Source organism: Dendrobates tinctorius, unplaced genomic scaffold (genome assembly GCF_039654945.1).
Source record: "Dendrobates tinctorius isolate UK_male_01 unplaced genomic scaffold, ASM3965494v1 ptg000028l, whole genome shotgun sequence".
Lineage (NCBI taxonomy): Eukaryota > Metazoa > Chordata > Amphibia > Anura > Dendrobatidae > Dendrobates > Dendrobates tinctorius.
The window spans coordinates 44932666-44954651 of NW_027361696.1; the positions used below are offsets into that span (position 1 = coordinate 44932666).

At 42.7% G+C, this 21986-nt stretch overlaps 1 protein-coding gene across 1 annotated transcript; it reads right to left on the reverse strand.

Annotated features, from left to right (window-relative positions):
* Window positions 1–6386: 6386 nt before the first annotated feature.
* Window positions 6387–20572, reverse strand: LOC141084908 (chemerin-like receptor 1). Its single transcript, XM_073569858.1, has 2 exons — window positions 20526–20572; window positions 6387–7630 (listed from the first exon to the last, which is right to left on the reverse strand). The coding sequence occupies exon 2, from the start codon at window positions 7577–7579 to the stop codon at window positions 6560–6562; it is 1020 nt and encodes a 339-aa protein (XP_073425959.1). The 5' UTR covers window positions 7580–7630; window positions 20526–20572; the 3' UTR covers window positions 6387–6559.
* Window positions 20573–21986: the final 1414 nt, after the last annotated feature.

Sequence of the window (21986 nt, forward strand, 5' to 3'; positions counted from 1 at the left end):
TTGACCGTCATCAAACAGCAGATATACGAAACTGTTTGGAAAACGGACACGACTCTAAGGTGTAGGTCTTTTGCCAGAACCAGCCAATGCAACACCACCATCAGTACCAGCTACGCCCTCCTGCCCACGTCTGCGGCCTGTTCCACCATACTTCCTCATCTTTGGGAAAATGTAACCAAAATACCAGCAGAGAGATGGTACTGTATGAGGAGCGTCGAGCTGTGTAAGGTGTATTAAACAAATTAAATCAGCGTATATATTATGTTAGTCACAGACGCTCTCACAGTATGTATTGGACCGTAATCCAACAAGCAGATATACGGAACTGTTTGAAAAACGGACACGACTCTAAGGTGTAGGTGTGGAAAAACGGACAAACTCCTTGTTTTTTTTCCAGATTCACACACAGGTAGCTTCTATTTGTCCGTGCTAGAAGGCGTTACACGGTAGTGTGTGAGGAGCGTACACCGCTGTACGGTGTGTGTATGTAAAATTGTCAAGCTCCGTGTATTTGTATACAGACTGACACACGCTGTCTCTGTCTATTTTTGACCGTCATCAAACAGCAGATATAAGAAACTGTTTGAAAAACAGACACAACTCTAAAGTGTAGGTCTGGAAAAACGGACAAACTCCTCGGCTTTTTCTTCCAGAGTCACACCCAGATAGCTTCTATTTGTCTTTGATACCAGCCGGAATACACGGTAGTGTGTGAGGAGCGTACACCGCTAGACGGTGTCTGTATGGAAAATTGTCAAGCTCCGTGTATTTGTATACGGACTGACACACACTCTCTGTCTAGTTTTTACCGAAATCAAACAGCAGATATACGGAACTGTTTGAAAAACTGACACGACTCTAAGGTGTAGGTGTGGAAAAACGGACAAACTCCTCGTTTTTTTTCCAGATTCACACACAGGTAGCTTCTATTTGTCTGTGCTAGAAGGCATTACACGGTAGTGTGTGAGGAGCGTACACGGCTGTACGGTGTGTCTATGTAAAATTTTCAAGCTCCGTGAATTTGTTCGGACTAGAACACGCTGTATCTGTATTTTTGACCATCATCAAACAGCAGATATACGAAAGTGTTTGAAAAATGGACACGACTCTAAGGTGTAGGTCTGGAAAAATGGACAAACTCCTCGGCTTTTTTTTCCAGAGTCACACACAGGTAGCTTCTATTTGTCCGTGCTAGAAGGCGGTACACGGTAGTGTGTGAGGAGCGTACACCACTGTACGGCGTGTATGTAAAATTGTCAAGCTCCGCGTATTTGTATACAGACTGACACACGCTGTCTCTGTCTAGTTTTTACCATCATCAAACATCAGATATACGAAACTGTTTGAAAAACGGACACGACTCTAAGGTGTAGGTCTGGAAATACGAACAACTCCTCATTTTTTTTCCAGAGTCACACACAGTAGCTTCTATTTGTCTGTGCTAGAAGGCGGTACACGGTAGTGTGTGAGGAGCGTACACGGCTGTACGGTGTGTATGTAAAATTGTCAAGCTCCGCGTATTTGCATACAGACTGACACACGCTGTCTCTGTCTAGTGTTTACATCATCAAACAGCAGATATACGAAAGTGTTTGAAAAATGGACACGACTCTAAGGTGTAGGTCTGGAAAAACGGACAAACTCCTCGGCTTTTTCTTCCAGAGTCACACCCAGATAGCTTCTATTTGTCCGTGATACCAGTCGGAATGCACGGTAGTGTGTGAGGAGCGTACACCACTAGACGGTGTCTGTATGGAAAATTGTCAAGCTTCATGTATTTGTATATGGACTGACACACGCTGTCTCTGTCTAGTTTTGACTGTAATCAAACAGCAGATATACGAAACTGTTTGAAAAACGGACACAACTCTAAGGTGTAGTTCTGGAAAAATGGACAAACTCCTCGGTTTTTTCTTCCAGAGTCACACCCAGATAGCTTCTATTTGTCCGTGATACCAGCCGGAATACACGGTAGTGTGTGCGGAGCGTACACCGCTAGACGATGTGTGAAAAAATGAATGCTCAGTAACTCACCAGGACAAAATAATAAAATTTGGAGTGCTTTGAAAAAAGCAGTTTGAACAGCAGTGTGCACACAGAAATGCAGCTAGCAGGTAGCCTTAAAAGGCAGCCTAATCACCACCAGCGCTGCTGCACACAACAAAAATCCTCCCCTTTCATTGCACACTGACTAAAAAGCGAATCTGAATTGAGAAAGTAAGTTAATGTGTATGCACAATGTAAGTGCATATTAACACATGACCATTTATCAGAGAAAACAAAAAGCAAAAAACACAAATATCCTGAACTAAAAAGTAAAAAATAAATTGCAAATAATGCATAAAGGTAATAATAATAATAATAAGGCTATTTAGTAAACATAATTTTGATCAAAATAATGTACAAGCCATTCCACCACGTCACGGCAACCCTTGTGGGACAGTCCCTACTCTAGTATTTAAAAAATTTTCATTTGCCAAGTGACGTGAATGTGAACCAGGGTCGAGCAGCTGAACCACTAGTAAAAGATTAGGCCAGACAGGATGGTTTTCCCAGCTCAGAAAGAGGGCGGTCACACCCAAAAGACTTAGGCATCTTAGTCAATAAGAAGCTAAACTGGAGTGCCCAGTGTCAGGCAGCTGCCACCAAAGCAAATAGGGTCATGCAGTAGAAGAGGTCTGGGGACACGAGATGAAAACATAATCCTCCCTCTGTACAAATCACTCATCAGACCACACTTGGAGTATTGTGTGCAATTTTGGACACCGATGCTCAAGAAAGACATTACTGAACTTGAAAGGGTTCAAAGGCCGGCTACTAAAATGATAAATGGAGTTGGTTCACTACAATACCCAGAAAGGTTATCAAAATTAGGTCTATTTACTCTAGAAAAGAGAAGACTTAGGGGAGACCTAATATATATGTACAAGTATATCAGAGGGCAATACAGAGATCTCTCCAATGAACTGTTTGCACCAAGGACTGTGACAAGAACAACGGGGCATTCTCTTCGTTTGGAGGAAAGACAATTTCTGCACCAGCATAGAAGAGGGTTCTTCACGGTAAGAGCAGTGAGGCTCTGGAATTCTCTTCCTGAGGAAGTGGTGATGGCCAACTCACTGAATGAATTTAAGAAAGGAATGGATGCTTTTCTTGTGAGTAACAGTGTAGAAGGTTATGAATAACATAATATTATAGGTAGATGGTTGACCCAGCTTAGGGGAAGGAATTTTTTTCCCTATGGAGAAAATTGGCTTCTACTCTGTGGGTTTTTTGCCTTTCCCAGCATCAACAATGCAGAACAGCTGCACTAAAAATAGGCTGAACTAGATGGACATAAGGTCTTCCTTCAGCCTTCAAAACTATGTATGTTACCAATTTTACCACACGTGGAATGGAGAAAAAAAATTCCTGATTTGCTGTTTTTTTTTAAATTCTGCCTCCACAAAAATCGGAATAGAAGGCGATGAAAAAATGTCATGTGCCCGAAAATGGTACCAATAAAAACGTCATCTCATCCCGCAAGAAGCAAAACCTCACATGACTCTGTCGGCTGAAATATGGAAAAATTATAGCTCTCAAAATATGGTGATGCAAAAACTTCTAAGAAAAAAAGTGTCTTTTAGTGTGTGATCGAAGCTAAACATAAAAATAGGATATAAATCTGGTATCGTTGTAATCGCACTGACTCGAAGAATTAAGTGTCCTAATCACTTATACTGCACGAGAAGTGGTGGAAAAAATAAAACCAATTCTTAACCTTTTGTGGATTTGTTCATTCTGCCTCCCAAAGATCGCAATAAGGTGATCACAGTGGTTTACCCCCATAAATGGGGTATCGGTATACTCAGGACAAATTGCACAACAACTTTTGTGGTCCAATTTCTCCTGTTGCCCTTGGGAAAATAAAAAAATTGGGGGCAAAAAGATCATTTTTTTTGGAAAAAATATGATTTTTTAATTTCACGGCTCTACGTTATAAGCTTCTGTGAAGCACTTGGGGGTTTAAAGTGCTCACCACACATCTAGATAAGTTCCTCAGGGGTCTAGTTTCCAAAATGGTGTCACTTGTGGGGGGTTTACACTGTTTAAGCACATCAGGGACTCTCCAAATGCAACATGGTATCCAATCTCAATTCCGGCAAATTTTGCATTGAAAAAGTAAAACAGTGCTCCTTCCCTTCAGCGCTGCCATGCACCTAAACAGTGGTTTACCCCCAAATATTGGGTATCAGCATACTCAGGACAAATTGCACAACAACTTTTGTGGTCCAATTTCTCCTGTTACCCTTGGGAAAATAAAAAATTGAGGGCAAAAAGATCATTTTTTGGAAAAAATATGATTTTTTTAATTTCACGGCTCTACGTTATTAACTTCTATGAAGCACTTGAGGGTTCAAAGTGCTCACCACACAGCCAGATAAGTTCTTTGGGGGTCTAGTTTCCAAAATGGTGTCATTTGTGGGGGTTTCCACTGTTTAGGTACATCAGAGGCTCTCCAAACGCGACATGGCATCCGCTCTCGATTCCAACCAATTTTACGTTCAAAACCTCAAATGGTGCTCCTTTCTTTCAAAGCCCTGCTGTGCACCTAAAGATTGGTCTTCCTCCACACATGGGGTATCGGTGTACTCAGGAAAAATTGCACAACAAATATTGTCGTTCGTTTTCTCCGTATACCCTTCACAAAATAAAAAAATTTATGTCCGAAGTAAAATTTTTGTGCAAAAAGCTAAATGTTCATTTTTTCCTTCCACATTGCTTCAATTTTTGTGTAGAACCTGAAGAGTTAATGAACTTTTTAAATGCAGTTTTGAGCACCTTGAGGGGTACAGTTTTTAGAATGGTGTCATTTTTGGGTAATTTCTGTCATATTGACTCCTCACAGTGACTTCAAATTTGAGGTAGTCCCTAAAAAATATGGTTTTGCAAATTTTGTTGAAAAAATGAGAAATCAAATGTTAACCATTATAACTTCCTAACAAAAAAGATATGCTTCAAACATTGTACTGATGTAGACATGTGGGAAATGTTATTTATTAACTATTTTCTGTGACATAACGCTCTGATTACGGGCATAAAAATTAAAAGTTTGAAAATTGTGAAATTTTCTAAATTTTTGTAAAATTTACATTTTTTCACAAATGAACATAAGAAATTTTGAAGAAATTTTACTACTATCAAAAAGTACAATATGTGATGAAAAAAACAGTCGCAAAATCAGTGGCATACGTTGAAGCATTCCAGAGTTATAACCACATAAATTGACAATGGTCAGATTTCAAAATTAAGGCCTGTCATTAACCTGCAAAGTGGCTTGTTCCTTAAGGGGTTAAATAAAAAAATAAAAAAAACTATACATGTTTGGTATCTATGAACTCGCAATGACCTGGAGAATCATAATGGCAGGTCAGTTTTGGAATTTGGTGAACATGGTAAACAAGCAACCCAAAAACTAGTTGTGGAATTGTACTTTTTTGCAATTTCAATGCACTTAATTTTTTTTTCTTGTTTTCCAGTACATTATATGGTCAAACCAAAGATATTTTTCAAAAGTACAACTCTTCCCGCAGAAAACAAGCCCTTACATGACCATATTGACAGAAAAATAACAACAATAACAGAAGATGGCCTGGGAGTGAAGCAATTAAAATATTACACAATATTGCTTTATTTTTTCAATTCACTAAAAAGATAGACATAGATAGACAGACATATCTCCCAACCTTCGTTGATCTAGAGGTACTGCCCCAAACTGAGGGAGATGTCATGCTGTTCAAAACTATTTCCCGACTTCAACTGTGTCATCAGAACTAGTAGTCTACAATACAATCCAATACTTGACATGGCTGTGATTGAGCCAGAAGCGTCCACACAAAAAAGGCTTGCTGACTGGCTGCACTGCAGTCTTTCCACAAACCTTGTTCGGGCTGCCAAACCCAAAAAGTAACATGACTTAGGGGAGAAGTTTGTGTTCAGGGTTCGTACACAGACAGTAGGTGTCTGGTACCGACTCCGAATTTTAACGTTCGGGTTCGCCCATCTCTAATTTGTAACTCTTTTATCTGTCTTTTTTCTCAACTCTGTGCAGATTTCTGATCAAAGACTATATCCAATTTTTTTTTTTTTTTTTTTTTTTTTTTTTATATCCAAATTGAGTTGAACCTTCATGTGGTGATCAGCAGAGAGAGAGGAGCTCTGAAAGATGGACTCACAAACTTACTATTAAAACGAGCTTACGCACAGATTTTCAGGTAATCCATTTTCCAGCTAGCACCTATGCAGGGAAACAAAGAAACTATAAAAGGCTAAGGAACAAAATATTGCATGAAACCCAATATTATTTTTTAATCTTATTTATTTTATATATAATCAAAAGTAAATATAATTATCCTCACATAATGATAAGTCATTTTACTTAGGCTACTTTGTTACTAAATATATCTGATGCAGCTTTCTTTAATTTTGGTAAATGACTAATTGAAAAGCAAAAAAAATCCTTAAGTTAATGTATACCTTAAAAATCTACATTTGATCCAAAGTCATAGTGTAGTTCATGTTATTGTACAACTTCTGTATGTCCCCTTGTAAGAGCTATATTCCCTTCTTGAGCCTTCTCCTCGTCTTCTAGAAATGCCTTCTCAAATGTAACCTGGAATGAGCCGCAACATTTTTCCTTGAAATCCCGACCAATAAAGACATAAAGGATGGGATTAATGCAAGAATTCATGATTATTAGGATAAGGGCTATAAATTTTCCATAATAGATCACATAAACATTAATGCTAATGTGTCTAAATATAATGAAAAAGTGAATCAAATAATTGGGAAACCAGCAGATAAAGAAGGCAATGATGATGGCTGCCATGGTTTTAAAAGGCTTAGAAGAAGAGAAGATGCGTTTCCTTCTTATGTATAAAACAATCACGATGTAACAGCAGGCAATGACAATAAAAGGTAGAAGGAAGTAGAAAACAAAGCCCAAAACTGTCTTTTTTACGATGATAGAAAAATCTGTGGCGGTAGTGCAATATGTTGCATCGGAAATTGTAAATGTGTCTACATATATTATGCTTGGTGTCGCCAGAACAAATGACAATATCCAAATGATAAGGGCAATGATGATAGCCAATCTTGGTCTCCGGTGGTTATGACACAATACCGGGAACACGATGCAAATGCATCGGTCAACACTGATGACCGTGAGTTGAAGGACACTGACTGACGTGTTAATGAACAAAAGTGCCTGCATTAACTTACACGAAAAATTTGACCAATTTTTTAATAAATGTTGTATGATGTTCACAGGATATAATAATGAAAAGATGAAGTCAGCGACAGCCAAGCTGAGGAACCACACGACGTTGACTGTTTTTTTCATCCTGAAGAGTCCGAAATAGATGACAAGACCATTTCCGATGATTCCCAGCAAGCAAAACACTGAGCAGGTCACTACAAAGCAAATATCCCGAAAGGCAATAGATTTCTTATGGTAACTTCTGGTATAGTTTTCGTAATAATATGTATAATCCAAATTGGTTTCATTTTCCAGAGAAATCAAATCTGTTACGCTCTCCATTATTTTTTTTTCTGTGTCGTAGATGTCAGGAATATTTATGTGTATTCTTTTCTGAAAAAATAAAAAAATAATTAAAATCAACATTTCATAATGTATGATTTAAGCATTCTACTCTCAATGCCCTACTTCATGTGATCTAGACTCTATGCTTCTGTTAATACATCATGTGCCATCAGTGATCTTTGTTTCAGGGGCTGGTCTAATTCCTGCTCTACTGAGCATGAGTAGGTTTTCAATTTCAACTGATGCTCAGTGCACAGTAGGGTGACCGCAAAAAATCGATGTCGGAATTTTGTCCGTCTGGACCCCACAAAATGATTCCCCTTTCCAGATATTGAGATAGCCAAAATTTGAGCTCGATCAAGCGACGTTAACCCGTGCCGCTCGCCGCTCAAAGTTTGAAAAAATCCAAATTGAGGTATTTTAAGATTTAGGTATTTTGCATAGTCTGTTAGACTATAAAGAATGTGACAACAACATTGCAGAAATAGCCCTGACCAAATTTTCGAACCATTTGTGGTATTTGAATGCAGAGTTGGTGGGATTATCGTTTTTTGATCCCACCATTACAGACAATGAAAAGTTGTTAATGGCTAATAAATTGCTCAGTAGCACAGATGAACCATCAGAGCACGCTAGGGTTGTAAATCCAAAAGTTAGGAAAGAAAAATTAAAAGAGGTAGGAAGTAACCGACTTTAACGACCTTCTGACAAAAGATGAAGAACAAAAGCAATATGTCCTGCAAGTTGTAAGCAAATGCCGAGCATTATATTCTGACGTTTCAAAAACTACTTTAACAAAAGCTCTAGAATAGATTAGATAACTATGTAAAATTATCAACTCATGTAGGTTAGCGTGCTCTGATGGTTCATCTGTGCTACTGAGCAATTTATTAGCCATTAACAACTTTTCATTGTCTGTAATGGTGGGATCAAAAAACGATAATCCCACCAACTCTGCATTCAAATACCACAAATTGTTCGAAAATTTGGTCAGGGCTATTTCTGCAATGTTGTTGTCACATTCTTTATAGTCTAACAGACTATGCAAAATACCTAAATCTTAAAATACCTCAATTTGGATTTTTTCAAACTTTGAGCGACGAGCGGCACGGGTTAACGTCGTTTGATCGAGCTCAAATTTTGGCTCTCTCAATATCTGGAAAGGGGAATCGTTTTGTGGGGTCCAGACGAACAAGATTCTGACATTTTTTCCCTCCCATATGAGATCCGGTCACCCTAGTGCACAGTGCCAATGCGCTCTCTCGCCGGCACTGATCATAAGTGATGAGTCATCAACAGAGCGTATGGTCAGTGCACATTGTAAGGATAGAATGAGAGTGCAGAGATAAGATCAGCCCCCTACAGTGATATTAATGCGAGGACGGGAGTGGTCTCTTCTCACTTATTCATTACTTACACTGTGCAATGACAATGTGCTTTGTTGTTGGCTCCTCACTACTGATCAGAGCAGGCGAGAGAGCGCATTGTCAAGAACAGTGCACAGTGACAGGAATCTAATGAGCTTCCATCAGAATTGAAAACCAGCTTATGCCCAGTAGAGAATGGATTAGTCCTGCCCCTGAAATGGAGGTCACTGATGACACTTCATTTCAGGGATGGGGCATAGGCTGAGGCAGTGACTGCAGATTCTGCCCCCTGATGACGCTATGTTTGAGTATCCTAGCAATTAATGGAATTCATATAGTGTAGTTAAGGAAGGCTACTTTTATTTAAAGTATATTAGAAAAAAATATTAGATTATGACATTAAATAGATACATTTTGTTTTGGACCACCCCTTTATTTGCCTGTTTAAACAGACAGACAACAGTAACTGACTGCTGATCCGTAATGGTTTACCATTTGGTGGTTGTTTAGCGCCTCTGGCTGGTCCGTGTGAACATTAGCCTATACAGCTCCTTATATAGAGTAAATATTTACATCCTGTAGCATAACATTGATTTCTGGTTTGATGACATCCCTTTTCTTCTTCATCTTGTCAAACCTTCATGTCGACATCTCAATGCCAGTCCTTGGTCTTTGCAGTTTGAAGCACTGAGCACTGCGCCCCGGAAAATATAAAAGGTCTTATACATGTGGACATTTCTTCATTGAAATAAGAAGTCTACCCACACTGCGCTGCTGAATACAGAAGTGCACCCACCATTAATATACAATTCGCTATAATGCAACCCACTATCCAGATACAAATTGATAATCCACCAATATGCCTCCTGTTAACTATAATATGCTACTTTTCCCAGCCCCAGTTCATTACCAGTCATGCTCCTGTGTCCTCAACACCTCACTACTCTGCATCTCCCACTCTCTCAGTTCATCAAATTTACATGCCCCTAAAATCATTATAGTTACGTGCCTTCCCTCACCCACCCTCAATTTTTTTATAATATAAGGTCCAAACCGCCACCATCAATATTCATTATAATTTCTTCTATTCTGCCCGCCACCCTTAATTCTCTAAAATGTCCTCTATTCTGCCCCACCATTATTTCAATATAATGTCTTCTCTAACACCCCCACCCTCAAATCATTATCATTTCTTTTCTCCCACTCCCACCCTCTATTAATTTTACTTTCCTCTCTCTAACTGATATTTTACAAATTTTATCTAAAAAAAGTAATACACATTTTTCATACATATTTCATTGCGTCACCCTCTTGTTATGGCTGGTGCATAAATGCTGACTGGGTGATGTCAATGTGCTTGCTTATGACATCCTCGTGACAGCGCCAGCTGAGAAAAGGCTGCAATGCCATTCTCTACTGCCTGTAGCGGAGCTCCAGGAAAGAACCTTGCCTGGAGATCAGAGCTGCCAATGGTGCTGAAGAAAACATTATAATAGTCTTGGTCCCTGAGTAGCAGCCCAGATTGCCCTCATTATAATCCGCCAATGGTGGGAGGAACCCAAACCAGTAGAGTTGAGCGAAACGGGTCGAAAAAATTCAAAAGTCGCCGACTTTTGGCAAAGTCGGGTTTCATGAAACGAAACCCGACCCTAGGATGAGGTCGGCCACGAGGTCGGTGACTTACGCGCCAAAGTTGCGTTTCAAAAGTTTGTTTTGCGCTCTTTTTCAGCCAATCAGGATCCACGGACACTGTGGGCAACGTGATGACATAGGCACGGGTCACCACCCTCTTTCAGAAGGGCATGCAAGTGATTGGCTTGCTTTGGTGGGCGTCACAGGGGGTATAAAAGGGCGTGCACGCCGACCGCCATCTTACTTCTGCCGATCTTAGTATAGGGAGAGGTTGCTGCTGATTCTGTAGGGAGAGCGTTAGGCAGGGAAGAAGACAAAAAAACTGCTTCTGCTGCTAGCGATTTGGCCTGCACAACACACCAGTCACTGTGTGTGCAGTGCAAGGGGAGGCTATATAGTGGTGTATCAGTGGTGTTGGTTGTTGGGCTGCTTTTTAAGGCTTCCTGACAGGCTGGCATTGCTGTTTACCCACTGCTCCGCAAACTGCTTTTTTAAAAGCAATCCCAATTTTTTTTTTTTGTCCTGCTGTAGAAGAAAAAAAAACTGCTTCTACTGCTAGCAATTTGGCCTGCACAACACACCAGTCACTGTGTGTGCAGTGCAAGGGGAGGCTATATAGTGGTGTATCAGTGGTGTTGGTTGTTGGGCTGCCTTTTAAGGCTTCCTGACAGGCTGGCATTGCTGTTTACCCACTGCTCCGCAAACTGCTTTTTTAAAAGCAATCCAATCTCCCTTATCCTCTAGTCACTTTTGTCACAGCTGTGCCATCGAGCCTGTCACATAGCGCTCAGATATTCATTGGGCCTCACACAATCCAAAAGTGTCCAGTGTCCAAAAGTGTGTGCAGAGATTCAAAATCTCCCTTATCCTCTAGTCACTTTTGTCACAGCTGTGCCATCGAGCCTGTCACATAGCGCTCAGATATCAGTGGGCCTCACACAATCCAAAAGTGTCCACTGTCCACGAATGTGTGCAGAAATTCAAAATCTCCCTTATCCTCTAGTCACTTTTGTCACAGCAGTGCCATCGAGCCTGTCACATAGCGCTCAGATATCAGTGGGCCTCACACAATCCAAAAGTGTCCAGTGTCCAAAAGTGTGTGCAGATATTCAAAATCTCCCTTATCCTCTAGTCGCTTTTGTCACAGCAGTGCCATCGAGCCTGTCACATAGCGCTCAGATATCAGTGGGCCTCACACAATCCAAAAGTGTCCAGTGTCCAAAAGTGTGTGCAGATATTCAAAATCTCCCTTATCCTCTAGTCACTTTTGTCACAGCAGTGCCATCGAGCCTGTCACATAGCGCTCAGATATCAGTGGGCCTCACACAATCCAAAAGTGTCCACTGTCCACAAGTGTGTGCAGAAATTCAAAATCTCCCTTATCCTCTATTCACTTTTGTCACAGCAGTGCCATCGAGCCTGTCACATAGCGCTCAGATATCAGTGGGCCTCACACAATCCAAAAGTGTCCAGTGTCCAAAAGTGTGTGCAGATATTCAAAATCTCCCTTATCCTCTAGTCACTTTTGTCACAGCAGTGCCATCGAGCCTGTCACATAGCGCTCAGATATCAGTGGGCCTCACACAATCCAAAAGTGTCCAGTGTCCAAAAGTGTGTGCAGATATTCAAAATCTCCCTTATCCTCTAGTCACTTTTGTCACAGCAGTGCCATCGAGCCTGTCACATAGCGCTCAGATATCAGTGGGCCTCACACAATCCAAAAGTGTCCAGTGTCCAAAAGTGTGTGCAGAAATTCAAAATCTCCCTTATACTCTAGTCACTTTTGTCACAGCAGTGCCATCGAGCCTGTCACATAGCGCTCAGATATCAGTGGGCCTCACACAATCCAAAAGTGTCCAGTGTCCAAAAGTGTGTGCAGATATTCAAAATCTCCCTTATCCTCTAGTCACTTTTGTCACAGCAGTGCCATCGAGCCTGTCACATAGCGCTCAGATATCAGTGGGCCTCACACAATCCAAAAGTGTCCACTGTCCACAAGTGTGTGCAGAAATTCAAAATCTCCCCTGTCCTATAGACACCTTGTACCTTGTTTTACATTACTATATAGATTGTTGGATTTTGTCTACATTTCTACCAAAAATGAGGAAGGCTGGTGGAAGAGGCCGTGGAATTGGGCGGGGGTTGGCAGCTGGTAATGATGGTGTTGGTGGTGGATCTGATGGTAGTGGCAAGAGCAAAATAGGACCGAATGCAGGAGGTGCTGACCCTGCGTCATCGTCTGGCTACATAAGGCCTCGAACGCTTAGTTTTCTAGGAGTTGGCAAACCGCTTTTAAAGCCAGAGCATCAGGAAAAAGTTTTGTCTTACATTGCTGACTCAGCCTCCAGCTCTATCGCCTCCTCTTCTGAAGTTGTAAAAAGTAAAAGCACTGAGTCGTCATTGGAGGCTCATGTTCATGAACCACACCTTTCCTTGTGTCCTTCACCCCAACCAAGATTGAAGGATGACGCAGGCCATACTACTGATTACTCCATGGAGCTGTTTTCACATACCATGCCTGGATTATTAAGTGAAATGGTGAATTACCCAGGCCAAGATGAATCTGACATGGAGTGCACTGATGCACAGCCGCTGGTGGATGATTCTGCTGGTACATTCACTCAGAGCACTACATTGTCCTCGCAGTGTACAGAGCCAGATTCTGACCCTGATGAGACTCAGGTGCCCCTTCCCGCACACTATACCACCATACACGGTGACACAGAGGAAGGTGCACATGACATAGCAGAGGAGGTGATGGATGACCCAGTTGTTGACCCAGATTGGCATCCATTGGGGGAAGAGGGTGCTGCTTCCAATAGCTCAGATGAGGAGCATCCACAGCAGACATCAACATCGCAACAGCTGTTATCTGGCAGGCCCGGAGCACTCCAAAGACAGGTTCCAAACATCAAAAGAGTTGCTGGACAGCTTGTCCAGAGGGTCAAAAGATCACAGCGTGCTAGGCCGCAAAATGTCTGCCAAAGTAGGAAGAGTGCAGTGTGGCACTTTTTTGAACAAAATCCTCATGATCAGGCCAAGGTTATCTGTAAGAAGTGCGCAAAGACCTTTAGGCGAGGGAAAAATCTGAAAAATTTGAATACCAGTTGCATGCTTAGACATTTAACCAGCATGCACTTGCAAGCGTGGACACAACACCAAACCTCAAGTGCCACATGTGCAACTGATCACAACGAAGGTAGTCAGCAACGCTACATTGTTTCCCCCACTGTAAGCCCACCGGTTAGCACAGCAGCAAATGTTGAGGTGTCGTTGCAAGACCACAGCAGTCAGGGAATCCCACTGTTATATCAACGAAAGACTGATTCTAGGCTATCAGAAAGAACACCAACTCCATCACCATCATCAACCCTCTCTCAGTCCGCCCTGTCCACCGCTACTTCTACCATATGCAGCTCTCAAGTCCAGCTCACCCTCCCAGACACTATGAGTAGGTCAAGAAAGTACTCAGTCTCTCATCTGCGTACACTGGGTTTCAACGCCCACATTGCCAAACTAATCTCGTTTGAGATGATGCCCTTTCGGTTGGTGGAAACCACAGCTTTCCGCGAACTCATGGCCTATGCAGTACCACGCTATGACCTACCCAGTCGCCACTTCTTCTCTCGCAAAGCCATCCCAGCCCTCCACCATCATGTGAAAGACCGCATTGTCCATGCACTCAAGCAGTCAGTGAGCGGAAAGGTGCACCTCACAACTGATGCATGGTCCAGTCGGCATGGCCAGGGCCGTTACGTGTCCATCACTGCGCACTGGGTTAATGTGGTGGATGCAGGGTCCACAGGGGACAGCGGTAGTGGGACAGTGCTGCCTAGCCCACGGTATAGGAAACAGTTGGCTGTAGGCGTTCCACCCTCCTCCTCCTCCTCCTCCTCCAGAAGCGAAAGCTCGTCCACAGAGCGCAGTCGTACGAGCACTCCATCTGCAGCTGCCACTGTTGCACACGATGTGTCCCCCTATCGAGCAGCTAGTGGAAAGCGTCAGCAGGCTGTGTTGCAGATGATGTGTTTGGGCGACAGACACACCGCCGAGGTGCTGGCCGAGTACTTGAAGCGACAAACTGAGTCATGGCTGGGCAGTGTACATCTTGAGGCAGGCAAGGTAGTTAGTGATAACGGCCGTAATTTTGTGGCAGCCATAGCCCTTTCAAAACTCAGCCACATACCTTGCTTGGCTCACACCTTGAACCTGGGGGTGCAGTGCTTCCTCAAAAATTAACAGCCCTGCTCCAGAAGGTGCGAAGACTGTGCGCGCACATCCGCCGGTCGCCTGTACACTCCGTTCGTATGCAGAAGCTGCAGCGATTGCTCCACCTTCCCAACCACCGCCTCATTATCGACATTGCAACAAGGTGGAACTCCACCCTGCACATGGTGGAGCGGCTGTGCGAGCAGAGGCAGGCCATAATGCATTTGTGGGAGGATACACGGCCAGGCACTTTGAGAGCAGACATGGAGTTGACAGGTGTGCAGTGGTCGAAGCTGAAAGACCTTTGTAAAGTCCTTCAGTGTTTTGAGGAATGCACACGGCTGGTAAGCGCAGACGACGCCATCCTAAGCATGAGCATCCCACTTATGCGTCTGCTCATGCAAACTTTGATGCACCTTAAGGAGCAGGCGTCTGCAGCCAATGTTGATGAGGAGGAAGAGGAGGAGGGAATCCTTGATGACATTCAGCCATTGTCTGCTCAGGGACCTCTCCTGGACGAGGTGGAGGAAGAAGAGGAGGAGGAGGATGATGATGGGGATGATTACTTAGGGGAGGAGGATGCATCTCGTGGGGCAAGTGAAAATGTTGGCGTGGCAAGGTCTGGTACAGGGTTTGTGCGTGACTGGAGGGATGTGGATTTGCCAGAAAGTGCTCCTCCACCCAGCACTCGCAGTGCATCATTGACACCGGGAACATTGGCCCACATGTCAGATTATGCCTTGCGGATCCTAAAAAGGGACCCCCGCATTGCCAAAATGATGAACGATGACGACTACTGGTTGGCCAGCATCCTGGATCCACGCTATAAAGGCAAATTACAAAACATCATGCCACAGGAGAACCTTGACCTAATATTGGCTAATAAACAAGCAACTCTGGTAAATCGGTTGCTTGAGGCATTCCCAGCACACAGCAGCGGTGATGGTTCTCACACGAGCCGTACGGGCCGGGGGCAGCTTGGCAGAGGTGTTCGTGGTGCACACAGCAGAAGTGGCGTTGGAGACAGGGGTTTCATGACAATGTTGTGGACTGATTTTTCAAATACCGCTCACACAACTGGTAATACTGCATCGATGGAAAGTGACAGGAGACAGCAGTTGTCAACTATGGTAACAAACTACTTTTCCTCCCATATCGATGTTCTCCCACACAGGTCATTCCCCTTTGACTATTGGGCCGCTAAACTGGACACCTGGCCTGAATTGGCACAATATGCCTTACAGGAGCTCGCTTGCCCAGCTGCAAGTGTGCTATCGGAAAGAGTCTTCAGTGCAGCTGGATCAATCCTGACAGAAAAAAGGACCCGTCTGTCAACCCAAAATGTGGATGATCTAACCTTCATTAAAATGAACCACGCATGGGTTTCCAAGGATTTTGTCCCACCTTCCCCTGATGACACATAGGGTGACAGAAAAATGGCTTGCTTTGGTCCACCTCTTCCTGGCACTTCACCTATTTCGCCTTTTGCATCAGCTGAATGTCCAACATCAACATATGCCACTTTCTAAAACTCCCTAACTGTGCTGCCTCCCCCCCCATGGCCGGGGTCACCACCTACCGCACGACACCGTGCGAGTGCCGTTGCCCTGGACAGGTGGGTAGGCCGACTCTTGGGCGCGGGCACTGGCACAGGGTCCCTCATAGTGCAATCAAGTGTCTCTGACGGTGGTGGTGCACACCCGCCGTCAGACACACCGCTGTACTATGAGGGGCCCAGTGCCAGTACCGACGCCCACGAGTGGGCCCCCCTTGCTTGGGCAGGGCCCCAGCATTTGCAATCTTTACCTCTCCCTGCTCCTCCGCTGTGTAATCTGGGCCGTCAAATCCATACTGTGCCTGACACTGTCTGAGCCTGCCTCCTGAGACATATATTTTGAATGTGTACGCTATCCATACATGTTATCCGGGGATACGGTACCCTTTCTAACCTTTGTGCAATCACGTGCAATCCATACTGTGCCTGACACCGTCTGAGCCTGCCTCCTGAGACATATATTTTGAATGTGTACGCTATCCATACATGTTATCCAGGGATACGGTACCCTTTCTAACCTTTGTGCAATCACGTGCAATCCATACTGGGCCTAACACCGTCTGAGCCTGCCTCATGCTGTATAGACATATATTTTGAATGTGTACGCTATCCATACATGTTATCCAGGGATACGGTAGCCTTTCTAACCTTTGTGCAATCACGTGCAATCCATACTGGGCCTAACACCGTCTGAGCCTGCCTCATGCTGTATAGACATATATTTTGAATGTGTACGCTATCCATACATGTTATCCAGGGATACGGTACCCTTTCTAACCTTTGTGCAATCACGTGCAATCCATACTGGGCCTAACACCGTCTGAGCCTGCCTCATGCTGTATAGACATATATTCTGAATGTGTACGCTATCCATTCATGTTATCCAGGGATACGGTACCCTTTCTAACCTTTGTGCAATCACCTGCAATCCATACTGGGCCTAACACCGTCTGAGCCTGCCTCATGCTGTATAGACATATATTTTGAATGTGTACGCTATCCATACATGTTATCCAGGGATACGGTACCCTTTCTAACCTTTGTGCAATCACGTGCAATCCATACTGGGCCTAACACCGTCTGAGCCTGCCTCATGCTGTATAGACATATATTTTGAATGTGTACTCTATCCATACATGTTATCCAGGGATACGGTACCCTTTCTAACCTTTGTGCAATCACATGCAATCCATACTGGGCCTAACACCGTCTGAGCCTGCCTCATGCTGTATAGACATATATTTTGAATGTATACGCTATCCATACATGTTATCTGGGGATACGGTACCCTTTCTAACCTTTGTGCAATCACGTGCAATCCATACTGGGCGTGAGAACGGCTGGCGAGCTGTTAAGCAAGCTACAGCACCTGTCCAGACAAGTACAGGGATTCCCTAGCGAGGAGACTTATTTGATTGTTTTCAATGTTGGGACAGCAATTTTTGGGGAGCACTATACTCTGGAGAATGATAGATGGGGCCCACCATACACTGGAACATTCCAAAGGTGGACATCAGACACTGGAGCAGCATTTACAGGGCCCATTATACACTAGAGCATTAGAAATGGGGCCCATTATGTTTGGAGCATTATTTGGGCCCATAAGACAGTGGAGCTTCATCCAGGGGGACCAACATATACTGTAGCACTATGTGGAGCTCATCATATACTGTTTCAAACATTATATGGGACCAATGATTCTGTATGGAGAAATAGATGGGCCTCGTCATGAGATGTAAAAAGTGAGGTATTTTTCATTGTACTATACCGCTATTTCTCTGCCGTATCGGAGCATGATGAGTTGTGGTATGTGTTAAAGGGGCGCTCTTTCGCCCAGGGCACATGAAAACCTGCAGCCAGCCCTCCCCCCCACAACTTTAGCCAAATAACCCCCATTTTTCAGTGCGTAACTTGTATTATGAAGTTAATTAAGGTTGACAAGCTTAAGTAAGAAGAATTGATGCTTTTGGCATTCAAATGGGCACTGTAGGTGTGTTTCCTGTCCTCCTCCCACTGCCGACTTTTATTCCCCATTGATTTACATTGGGTTTCGTGTTTCGGGACGACCCCGACTTTTCCCTATAATCGGACGATCTTGCTCGACCCGACTTTTGGAAAAGTCGGGTTTCACGAAACGAAACGCGACCCTAAAAAACCAAAAGTCGCTCAACTCTACAAACCAGTACTAAGTGCTGGACGTAACTTCTTCATTGTTGTTGCAGGTAGGATTAAACAGTTGTAATTGTTTGCTATAATACCATAAATGCCTCTATGTAAGGCTTTACATAAAGACAAGTAGTGGATTAAAACCAAAATCAAATTACAAGAATATCTAATGCAGAAGGGAATTTTTGAAAAACAAATATTTAATTGTGTAAAGACACAATCTCTTAACACAAGCTTTTGGTCTTTTTGGTATTTTGCTACTTTTAATAAGCATCTGTAACAAAATCTTTTCCCTTTTTTTAACGATGTGAAAGATAATTTTTTTACTTTTATTTACTTCAATTGTGTAAAGTCGAAATGTGCAAATTTGCAGCTTTTCTTTCAGGTAAATTTTGCATTAACTTCCTTTATAATAAAACAATTTCATTTATAAGGTTTTTTGTTCCTGAGCAAAATCATAAAGGTCTTCATCGACTACAGTAGTGGTAACACCAATGTTTTGTATTACACATTTTGGAAAATATTGATAACTTTTAAAATGTAGTATTTTATTTGTGCATGAGTGAATACTACGGATGGAAATTAAACATTTTCAAAAGGGTAATTGGGGTGTATAACACTCTAAGGTATTAAAATTCTATGACAGTTTCTGGCCTCCTAACATCACAAACTTAGGCTGTGTGCCCATGATGCGATTTTTAACCGTTTTTGCCTCGATTTTTGGCGCCAAAACGTTTTAAAAACTCATACAGAACACACCCCATGCATTCCTATGGCATTCCTCACATGCTGTGCTTTTTTCAGCAGCGGAATTGCATCGTGGAAAAAATCGTAGCATGCTCATTCTTTTTGCGGAATCGCAAAAATTGCAGCTATTCCACACCCATAGGAATGCATGAGAACCGCTTACTTCCCGCATGTGGCTATGCCCACCATGCGCAAAGTTAAGCGTCTCATGTGCGGATGGTACCCACGGTGTGGAGGAGAGGAGACTGTCCTCCAGGCCCTGGGTACCATACCCCTGTAAAAAAAAGAATAAAAAATCGGGGTATATTTACCTTCCGGCATCACGTGCAGCCTTCCCGGGCCTCAGCGTTCCCAGTAATGCCTTGTGGCAAGGACCTGTGATGACGTAGTCTCGCGTTAATCTAGTGGTCTCATGAGATCGCTATAGCAACGCGAGACCAACGTCATCACAGGTCTTGCAAGGCATCGCTGGGAACCGGAGCATCGCTGAGACAGCGCGCGATGTTGGAAGGTAAATATACCCCGATTTTTAATTTTTTTATCATTTTTAACATTCTATCTTTTACTATTGATGCCGCATAGGCGGCCTCAATAGTAAAAAGCTGGTCACACTTGTCAAACGCTATGTTTGACGAGTGTGACCAACCTGTCAATCACTTTCCAAGCGATGCTTCAAATCGCTTGGAAAGTGCTTGAATTTCGCACGTGAAAATCGCGGCAAAATCGCAAACATAATTGTGGTAAAATCGTGAGGGAAAAAAAAGCGCGATTTCTGAGAAGGAGTCCGGTTTTTAGTGTCCGGTTTAAAACGCTAAGTGGGCACATAGCCTAAATTGGGTTTAAGTTTTTGTACAATTTACAAAACACAGGTTTGATATCCTACTGAGGAATTCTGAGCTTTTGGAGGCAAGTCCACCCTTGATCTTTTTTTTGCCAAAGATACTCTTTTAACCTGTAGGGAAGAAGCTCTTTAAGAAACCAAAGAAAACAAACAAATGGCGTGCTATGTTTGGAAATATTCTGCCCATGTATCATTTAGTTGCCGCAGTTGATCGTTTCCTATTCTGTTTTGAACTGTTGCAGTTTAAGGTTTCTGTGACTCAATAGAGCAGATGATTCTTTTTTTACTATGTGTCTAAAATTAACAGTTACAAATTACTTAGTAAATTACATTCTTATTAAAGTTACTAACATTTCTTACAGTCCTATATAACAGAGAATTGTTACAACTTTATATTAACTTTGCATTAATCGTCTATATACCTACCGGTGGCTTCCCCTCTTCTGTTTGTTTCAATAGCTTCTTCGCCTCTGTAAGACTAGAAAAAAATTTCTTTTCATATACTGTATATCATATCTGTAATTCAGCTTCTTAATCTTTACTGAGATCATCTTTATTTAGAATTATACTCTCATGACTAACAACTGCTAACAATCTTTCTTATCAGAGTTGTATGGTAACTGTTTATTTTTATAAATGTGCAAGTAGCGCAATAGTGAGAACCACAGGAGATCTCCAGATTGTCTTTTTCATTAAGGGAAATTGCATGATTAATAAGGAAAAGTATACATTTGCAAAATCCATTATTACAGGATGGGGCCAGGATGGAAAACATTATTATATGATGCTCCCAGGATGAGGGATATTGTTACATGATTGGGGTCAAGATGGAGAACATTATTACAGTATGGGGGCATTGCAACGATTAGTGCGAGGAGGATACATTTTTTATAGGATGGGACCAGGATGGAGGAAATTATTAAAGTATGGGAACCTGGAAGGGAAATGTTATTACAGGACAGTGCAAAAGATGAAGGTCTGGATCGGAAAGGTGTGCATAAAAATATTAAATGCTTTATTCCATTTGATTAAAAAATATGCATCATAGGACGAGATGAAGTTACTCTTACACGTTTCTGGCGTAGTTCATTATAACCAATAGATCTTGGAATAATAATCATTTCCACAATTGGATGTGTTTAAATAAAGTGTTCCTGTGCTGAGATAATCTTAGAAGTGTTGTGCCCCTGCTGTGTACTGTGTAATGGTCGTGTCTGACCATACAGGAGCATGGTCTGATCATACCACAGCTCCTGGGCAGAAGGGAGAAAAAAAGTGTACAGACCTTACAGCAGGGCATGCAGATGATTGTTTCTTTGAGATAAAAAATGTTTTAAAAACAGACAGGGAAAGGTTTTACTCGCAAAAAATATAAGCTGTGATTCCATACTGTGCTATCTGTACACTGTCTTTTACTTCCTCCCCTGCCCAGGAGATGTGGTATAATCAGACCATGTTCTTACACGGTCAGACACGGCCATTACACAGCACACAGCAGAGGTATATTTATAAGATTATCTCAGCAAAGGAACATTTTTTAACCCATTTCCCACCAGAGACGTATCCATACGTCCTGTGACTTGGTACTTATTGACCTGGGACATATGGGTACGTTCCAGAGATTTTACACGCACAGAAGCTGTGCACGTGCAATTGCCACTGAGTGTCAGCTGATTCTGACAGCTGACACCTGACACTGAGTGCCAGGAGTGGGTCCGCACCACTCCCGGCTATTTAACAGAGCCCGATGGCAGCCTTTTGGGAGCATTCAGAGGGAAAGAAGCACCTCTGCCCTTGGGTCGGAGACCCCGCAATGTCATTGAGTGGTTACGATCATTGTCATGGTGATCCGATGTCGTCATGACGACATCCAGGTTACAAGAGCTA

Excerpts from the sequence above, each read along its gene's own strand:
- LOC141084908 (XM_073569858.1), bottom strand. The coding sequence starts at position 7,579 with ATGGAGAGCGTAACAGATTTGATTTCTCTGGAAAATGAAACCAATTTG.